The 9,066-nt window shown below is 46.1% G+C and overlaps 1 protein-coding gene across 2 annotated transcripts; it reads left to right on the top strand.

Moving 5' to 3' along the window:
• The first annotated feature begins 972 nt into the window (after positions 1-972).
• Lmod2 (leiomodin 2) lies at positions 973-8,741 on the top strand. 2 transcript variants are annotated; one of them, XM_032905251.1, is made up of 3 exons: positions 973-1,386; positions 6,484-7,833; positions 8,287-8,741. In XM_032905251.1, the coding sequence occupies exons 1-3, from the start codon at positions 1,114-1,116 to the stop codon at positions 8,311-8,313; spliced, it is 1,650 nt and encodes a 549-aa protein (XP_032761142.1). In that variant the 5' UTR covers positions 973-1,113; the 3' UTR covers positions 8,314-8,741. The 2 variants fall into 2 exon arrangements, with proteins under 2 accessions (XP_032761142.1, XP_032761143.1); XM_032905252.1 differs by having other exon boundaries at positions 1,114-1,390; positions 6,491-7,833; positions 8,287-8,313.
• The last annotated feature ends 325 nt before the right edge of the window (positions 8,742-9,066 follow it).

Here is a 9,066-nt window from a genome sequence, read left to right as displayed (position 1 = left end):
ACTTGAATATTTTACCAAAGGGCCTTAAACATACGAAACTATACTCCATTAGTAATAGGAAACTGAAAACCACTAATTGGTTCTCACCGGACATGGCTGTGCCCAGGAAAACCAATAATCACGGTGGATGTAAGGAAACGGGAAATGCTGTGGGAAATGCACGGTTGAGCCATTTTAGAACGTGGTTTTGCAACCTCGTTGAACTCGAGTTCATCCTATAACCTCGTGCTTCTACTGCAGAGCAGGGGAAACCGTGTGAGCATCGAAGGCTTTCAGGTAAGTGCAGCAGCTTCAGTCACAGACCAATCCTAGAAACAACCCAAATATCACCAGCGGCTGAATGCACACATACATGTTGTGCATGTTTCTACTCACACAGAGGAAGGAGAAGGCAGCCATTTGGTGACGCGGAGAAGACTCCTGCCCTTCCAGCTGTCGGCTTTCAATTTTTCCCCATAGTCTCTCAATCTCGATTGCCTAAATCTGTAAACGAGGGTCTAAAGTACAGACAGCTAGGGAATCATAGGACAGACACTGCAAAGCACAATAAATGATAAACTCCTGTTTTATCATAGCTTCCGTCCCCATCACACCACCGAGGCTATGTTTATAGAAGAACCAGACTAACGACCCATAGGACAATGTAGGGTTGTTTCTCAACCCCTAAGTTCATAATGAAAGGGTCTGTTCACCACCGGTAAGACATTCTCGAAACAAAGTTTACCCTCCGTTGTTTGAACGCAAAAAAAAAAGGAGGACCATGGCACCTCCTATCTGAAACACTCTGCCTGTCCTCACCAGCTATCAGGCTCAGCTAAATATGGCTCTGGCCACTGTGTGAATAATCCCTGCGGGTTCTGAGACCTCCATCCACCACTGATGTGACATTCTTTGTGTTCAAATGTCTAGCTGACGTCTGATGCTTAAAACAGCCCATGCTTTCACCCTCTCCACATTGTCACAGCCCTGCATCACCGCTCTTAAAAGGTTCCCGAGGCCACTCCTCACACCAGCTGCCGACCAGCCTGAAGCTTGCTCGCCTCTCTGTCTGCCCCTGCTTGCCTTGAATGCCTGGTTCTTTAAGCTCTTGGGGAGTCTGACAAGGCCGGGACCATGTCTACATTTGGCTACAGAAGGGGACTTAGTAAATATGAATCCATCGATGAGGATGAACTTCTGGCCTCCCTCACAGCTGAAGAGCTGAAGGAGCTTGAGAGGGAGCTGGAAGACATTGAACCTGACCGAAACCTTCCTGTGGGGCTAAGGCAAAAGAGTCTGACAGAGAAAACCCCAACCGGAAACTTCAGCCGAGAGGCGCTGATGGCGTACTGGGAAAAGGAGTCCCAAAAACTTTTGGAGAAGGAACGGCTGGGGGAATGTGGAAAGGTAGGCTCCGAGGACCATACCCATCTGTGTCCATCATCCTTATCCCCACCCCCACTCCAAAGTCAGACGGTGGCGTTTTCTGTAGCTTCTCGGTCTTCATCACCTTAGCTTTCTTATAACCCAGTTGTATCCATTACTGTAGTATTTTCCAGGCCAAAATGGTCTCACCAATTTTGTACGTAAAAACCTCCTGGGTTTGAACGAGTCGCCAAATAATCTAAGGCACTGATGGTGCATAGCATGTTTCTGATACATTTTTTTTTTCAGAGAAATACGTTTATTTCCTGATTCTTTGACAGTAATAATGGCAGTAGAAAAATTAGTTTTATGTTTCCAATGCCCACAAATTCAAGACCATGGGGAAAAAGGTGGGGAGGAGAGTCAGGAGTCCTTGTTCTTTGTCCTGTTCTGTCCTTAAGCTGTTAGAGTTTGCACAGACAAACATTTCTTCAGGGTTCTCTTCCCATCTATCCATTGAGGGGGCTCAATTTCTTGTTTCTTTTGTGAGCCAAGATCCCCTCTTTTGAGATTTCAAGGTGGTCTACAGTTATGCACAAAAAAATGCACACTTTTGCATAGAATTCTAAAGGATGAAATCAGATTAAGAACGCACGTACAGACCCATCTCTTGAGAATCTTACTTCCTGATGGGGACTCTGAGACTAGGAAACAGGCTTGTGTTGAAGAACTCAGGTCTAAGAAGCCCTTGTGTGTTGCCCAGGGAGGAGCCATTTTGAATCTTCCAGTGACTCATCTCTGAAAGGAAGTTCAGAGGACTGGTCTCTGGGAAAGTCATTATAGCAATAGAGCATTGAAAGAAACTCTGAGTTCACGGAAGAAATCAGGCCGGGAACAACTGCTCAAAAGCCCATGTGCTGAAGTGACTGAAGTCACTTATAATCAAAACGGATCATGGTGGCCAGCTTTCTCCAGTACTAATCTGCGAGCCGTGGTGAAAGATAGTGTCATGCACCACATTTGTGGCTAGATATGGGAGAGCTTTGCCTGTGTCATCCAGTCCCAATCATGGGAAGGGCCACTGGGCCCAAGGCAGGATCTTCCAAGGCCAGCCACTATGGCTGCAGTAGTGAGGGACAAGAGGAGGGGACAAGGAGGGAACACCCATGACCAGGCAAGATTTGAGCTAATCAGTTCTCCTGAAATTAGCACATCAGACTTGGATTTGCTTTACTTGGTTTCCTTGTTTGTTTTTGGTTTGGAATGGAAATAAGAATCAACAGCCTGATGAAACAGAATGGCATCGTATTATACTTACTAAAGAATGTCCTTCAGAATAAGAATACAACTGTCCGTTAGAAGCCAGGACACAGAGGCACCTACAACAATAATGGGACAAAGGCATTTTAATGTCATAATGTTATGACAGCAAAACCAAAGGGCAACGCCTGCTGTCAGCTGTTGCTGAGCCCTACCTCACGCTGCCAAAGGTTTCGCCGATCCTGCCAACGGCTTATCGGTCCAATTAGAGCGGCTGTCTTTCTTACCCACTCTGATGCCTTTCTCAACTGCTTCACTTTTCTCCCACTTCACTGTTCCAGCCAGCTGTCCCTGGAGTCACAAGGGTGCTGAGCAGAGGGAGTAAACCAGTCCTACCAGTAGGGTAAACTTTCAAGCAGCTGAGGGGCGACGGGAGCAGGTGCCTGTCTCCCTGACGATGGTACAAAGAGGTTTCATGAGGAGGAGCTAGGGTCTGAATGGGGCTTGTGGGATCAGGCTACTGGCTTTGTGACAGTTTCAGAATATTCTGAGTTATGTCCCCTGAGGGACAGCCTTTTTCTCTGTCCATCTAGGTTGACCCAAATGTGTACTACACCATCTCCAGGCACCCTGGACGTGCGACAGCGTGGCTCTCCTCATTAGAGTAGTGGCTGGGTCTAAGGCACAGGTGCCAATGACTTTCCTCACAGTATCTTATTTCGTATTACTGTTTGTCACTTGAGAGCCGAGAGGAGGAGAAATTAGGGAACTTACGTGAGAATAGCAGCTTGTCAGTCAAGTTGTAGTCGAAACTAGAGACTCTTGGCCCGGAGGCCGTTTTCAGACTTGTAGGTGCCTGGACAGCAGGATAGACTTCACCTGGTACTACAAAAAGCACAAATTCTGAGCCTCTTCAGTATCTGTAGATGAGGAACTCTTGAGGGCAGGAACCAATCTGCTGCAGCCTATCAATTCCGCCCAGTCATTAGGACATGCTAACATGGACTGTAAGAACCGTTCAATTCCTTGAGACCCAGAAAGGTTCAGTGATTTGTCTAAAGACAACCAGCTATTTATAGGGAGAGCTGGGACAAGGGCTGACAGCCAGGCCTCTTGCTTCTGTGTAGATGTGATGGTGTTGTGGAGATGATCAGAAGAGGCTGGCGCTGGCTGGCTGCCTCCTCATCGTTGCTCTATTTAATCTCCAGGTTCACCAGCATTTGCATTCTGTCTGCTTAGTCCCTCCCACCCCATCTTCCAGCTCTTCCTCTGTGCACACCTTTCCACCTCTGATCCCCAAAGGATCAAACCTAACTCCAAAGTAGTCGATGTAGGAGGCATTACCCACATCCCTCCGGTGTAGGACTGATTCATAAATGAGCAGATGTTGCCCTGTGGACCGTTCTATCTTTCCCTTTCCCCCTGCTGCTATTTTACTCTCATATGCTCCCCTCCTGGGGTGATCTAGATTGCCCTGGACTGCTTTAGAAAAGTCCTGAATCCTGGTAAACCTCTCAGGCTCAGGCAAATAGCCAGGACTCTTGGTCACTTAGCCCTACCGGACCTTATCAGTATTTTTTCTAGCTATATAGTCCTGACTGTGAGATGTCGTTAATTAATGCCAACTTAGACCATCTATCCAGTAAACAATGTGTGCTGAGCTCTATACCATGCTCATCACTGTACTAAGTGAAAAAGATACGGGCCCACACCCATTTTAATCGTCTACTGGGAAAACGGCAAACAAACGGTTAAAGTGGGAGCTAACTGGGAGAAGTGTCATTGGCCAGCATCTCAGGGACAAACTCAGGAAGTGCTAAAGAGGGACTTCAGGAAGAGGCATTATTAGATATTACATAAGAGCTCACGTTGCTCGAGAGCTGACACTGTTTTCAGATGTATTTTGAAGGGGAAAAGCTTTTGCAGATAGAGACTCGAGATCATTAAATACTAAAGGAGATGAGATTTCATGGCTGTATGAAGGCTTTGGAGGTTTCCAAATACTCTGAATTTTTGAGACAGGCCAGTAGACACCTCTGGGTAGCTGATGGGGGCTCCACTTATAAGAATTTACACAAAGCAAAGGGACTTGGGACAAGGGGTGTCAGAACTCTGTCTAGCTGATCCATTTACTTCTTTGCAGGGTGTTTTGTATCATTGAGTTATGACTCCTGTCCCTCCACCAACCCTTTGAGACAGACAGACAGACAGACAGACCACACACACACACACACACACACACTTCTTCTCCTAATACATCAAGTAAATTGACACTGGACAGGTCATCCCAGGAGAGGTTGACCCTTTCCAAGGCCATCACTTGGTGCCTGCCATTCCAGACAAGTGTGGCTAACTGGAGGCTATTCTGTGACAGCAACTGGGCAGACAAGCCTGGAGTCCAACATAATGTTTTCCAAAGTTCCATCCATCCACAGGCCACGGACAACGTCCCCCAACCCCCACCCCCCAGAAGTTAAAAAAAAAAAAAAAAGTGCTTCCAATGTAGAGTGAAGCATTCAGGCTGTGGGGGCAGCAAGGGCCACAGGGCTTTGAAAAAGACAAGGATTCACAAGAGTCCTATTAAGACCTTGTTTAATAAAAGATAACATGGAGCAGAGAAAGTAGTCTTTTAGGAGTCTGTGCAGAGGGACTAGTGAACAGAAGTGACATTAGAATCAAAACCGGTTTGCCTGAAAGCCTTTTTACAACTGATACATGCTAAGTAAGTTTAAAGCATCAGGCCCGGCCAGGACTTGCTTTGCTGCTCGTAGGAATCAGGGAGACTGTCACAGTTTACCATGGCTTCCACGATGGTTTTGTTTGTTGTTTTTCCAGAGAACAGGTTTTGCTCTGCACTGATCAGCAGCAGCTCTATGGGAGTGTGGAGTTTCCACATTCTTGTGCTCGGTGCCATCACATAACAGAAAAATGCCAGAGCAGCAAACTACATCTGCTTCTCAACAAGGAGACAAACAGGACAGAGGGTACTTGGCTTGGTCACATCTGCAATTGACTGAGAACTCTGTTGCTCAGTTCTGTCCCCAGCCCGGGCCCCTCACTTTCAGATAGAGTTAAGTTGCCTTGGCCTTGGACCTTGAACTCACTCTCTAACCTAGACAAGCTTCGAACTCACTTTCTTCCTTCAGTCTTCCAATTAGCCAGGAGTGCAGGTGTGCACCAACAGACCTGGTAAAGTTTTGAACATTAAGGAAAGAGAAGTCAATCTCGTACTGTTTATTTTCACTGCACTTGTTTGGATAGGGCGGTGAACTCATTCCAGAGGGAGGCAGAGACTGGCAAAACTGGAACAAAGTGAGTTGAGAAGTCAACCTGCTACAATGTCCTTGTTTCATTTTATTTACAATGGTAGTGTAGAGATCAAAGGGTAGCTTTGTGCAGTCACTTCTCTACCTTCACCTTTATGTGGGACCCGGGGATTGGACTCCATCAGGCTTATGCTGTGAGTCCTTTTATCTGTTGAGACATCTCCCTAGGCTTCAAATGTAGAAAAAAAATGTATCCAACATTTTCAAATGTTGATTCTCTGACTTGTGCATTCAACTTAGAAAAATTATCAGATATATTTTGTTCCCAACATTTTCAAATGTTGATTCTCTGACTTGTGCATTCAACTTAGAAAAATTATCAGATATATTTTGTTCAGTAAATGCTGGCTGTTTGGTAAAAGACCAATGTTTACAGAAAAGCTGTTAGTGGTTATGCAACAAAATGCTGACCTTGGCCATCTGAACTAGAAGGTCAGAAACAAGGGCTTGCTAATCCTGTTCACTCCTGACCTCTGTGGTACTTGTGTTCGTTTTGTAAACGGCTAACCGTGCTTCAAGGGAAAAGCTTAATGATTGTCCCTACCCTCCTTAGCTTGCAGAAGAAGACAAGGAAGAGAGTGAGGAGGAACTAATCTTCACAGAGAGCAACAGCGAAGTCTCTGAGGAGGTGTGTACGGAAGAGGAGGAGGAGTCTACAGAGGAAGAGGAAGAAGAGGAGGAAGAAGACAGTGAGGAAGAGGAAGCGACGACGGAAGTCACAAAACATATTAACGGAACTGTAAGCCACAATGGTGTTAATCCTGATAACTCTAAGCCAAAGACATTTAAAAGCCAAATAGAAAATATAAATTTAACCAACGGCAACAGTGGAGGAACACAGAGGAACACAGAGTCGCCAGCTGCCATTCACCCCTGTGGGAATCCCACTGTTATCGAGGATGCTCTGGAAAAGATTAAAAACAATGACCCCGACACAACAGAAGTTAATCTGAACAATATTGAGAACATCACCACCCAGACCTTATCCCGATTTGCCGAAGCTCTCAAGGAGAACACAGTAGTGAAGACGTTCAGTCTGGCCAACACGCACGCTGACGACGCCGCGGCGATTGCCATTGCGGAGATGCTCAAGGTTAACGAGCACATTACCAGCGTAAACGTGGAGTCCAACTTCATCACCGGCAAGGGGATCCTGGCCATCATGAGAGCGCTGCAGCACAACACAGTGCTCACCGAGCTGCGCTTCCACAACCAGAGGCACATCATGGGCTCCCAGGTCGAGATGGAGATTGTCAAGCTGCTCAAGGAGAACACCACGCTGCTGAGGCTGGGCTACCATTTTGAGCTCCCAGGACCAAGAATGAGTATGACGAGTATTTTAACCAGGAATATGGATAAACAGAGGCAAAAACGCATGCAGGAGCAAAAACAGCAAGAGGGGCATGATGGAGGAGCTACTCTTAGGACCAAAGTCTGGCAAAGAGGGACGCCTGGCTCTTCTCCGTATGCATCTCCGAGGCAGTCTCCCTGGTCATCTCCTAAAGTCTCCAAGAAAGTGCACACCGGGAGGAGCCGACCTCCATCTCCTGTGGCCCCGCCTCCACCCCCTCCCCCACCTCCCCTTCCTCCCCACATGCTGCCTCCTCCTCCTCCTCCCCCTGCTCCTCCACTCCCAGAGAAAAAGCTCATCACCAGAAACATTGCAGAAGTCATTAAACAACAGGAAAGCGCCCAGCGGGCTCTACAAAATGGACAGCGAAAGAAAAAAGGGAAAAAGGTTAAGAAACAACCCAACAATATCCTAAAGGAAATTAAGAATTCTCTGAGGTCAGTGCAAGAGAAGAAAATGGAAGAAAGCTCCCGACCCTCTACCCCACAGAGATCAGCTCATGAGAACCTCATGGAAGCCATTCGGGGGAGCAGTATAAGACAGCTACGGAGGGTAAGTCACCCCAGCTGTGACTCTCAAATAATTGTGTATGTGAACAAGCACGATGCCACGTGTGAGCATTAGGGGTGGGTACACTGAGGGGGGAGAATGATTACATCTCCATTTGGACCAGTACATGTGTGCCAAATTAACTTACCGTCTCAGCCAGGATCCTTTTATGATCACTGTAAAACATAAAAATTCAAATTTCCAAAACTAAAACCAGGGAGTATTCACCTGCCTTCTAAAAGGATCCATCGCTTGGTCAGAATTTTCACCAGAAGACTGAGAGTGATTCGCCACCAAATTTATAATGTAGATGCCACACAGTGACCATAACCTACATTCAAACTATCCTTACGGAATACTGCCATAGGTAAACGTTACAGGTGGTGGGGATAAGGGCGGTGACTTGCTTTAATATACATGTTGGCTTCATTGAAAGACAATCTCCTGCTTTTATAGGTGGAGGTTCCTGAAGCCCTGAGATAGAATGATCTGTAGAAGAGGACCCGGAAGTGTTTGGTGGTGTGACTTGAGGTGCATTGTGAGCTGTTTCCAAAATGTCTTCTTTAATTTGAAATATCTCCCAGCTTCAGACACTAGTCACGATGGAGTTCCAAGGGGAATTCTAAGAAGCCATGAGCATGTTTCTTCTGTAAATATGAAAATAAACTTTTGTATGTTGTAAGATTCATCCGGGCAGGCAGCAAGCCTCAGAAGATCTCTTTGCCTCTCTGGTATCTCAGTTACTGAGCTCAAGTCACTTAGAGAAATGTGCTATTATTTTTGTAATCCCAATAACCTTAGATTAAAGTTTTTTTTTAAAAGAGAAACTAATATTTTTCTGTGCATTAATATATCTGCTGGGTATGTGTTATATTGCTAAATATTAAAATCCTTACGTTCTTACACCAAAAGGGTTCATGCCTTTAGCATTTGCTTTCTTTCTTCCCGTCCAACAAATTCTGGCCAAATCTCTTTCTAGAAGACTAGATTAAAGAACTTTCTGAACAGGCTGTTTGGGAAGAACGAGACAGGTTTGGGAAAAGATCCCTGTGTGTGTGGTCATTTCCCCAGATTCAATGACGTGAAAGTCATGCGGCAGCAGGGGCCCCTGTGCTTTCCTAAGTCCAGTGGACAGCCAGCAGCCAGTCTAATGACAGTATCAATCGGCGATTTCTGGAAAGGGTAGCAGGGATGTTAGGAAGCTTTGTGGTTAGAACAAATGGAGGCTCAGGAGAT

Source organism: Rattus rattus, chromosome 6, assembly GCF_011064425.1.
Source record: "Rattus rattus isolate New Zealand chromosome 6, Rrattus_CSIRO_v1, whole genome shotgun sequence".
Classification (NCBI taxonomy): domain Eukaryota; kingdom Metazoa; phylum Chordata; class Mammalia; order Rodentia; family Muridae; genus Rattus; species Rattus rattus.
Note: the sequence above shows the minus strand (reverse complement) of the source record. Positions and strands in the feature narration are given on the sequence as shown.

Coding starts and splice junctions, on each gene's coding strand:
- Lmod2 (XM_032905251.1), top strand. CDS start 1,114: ATGTCTACATTTGGCTACAGAAGGGGACTTAGTAAATATGAATCCATC. Junction 1,387..6,483: donor GGCTGGGGGAATGTGGAAAG/GTAGGCTCCGAG, acceptor TACCCTCCTTAG/CTTGCAGAAGAAGACAAGGA. Junction 7,834..8,286: donor GTATAAGACAGCTACGGAGG/GTAAGTCACCCC, acceptor CTGCTTTTATAG/GTGGAGGTTCCTGAAGCCCT.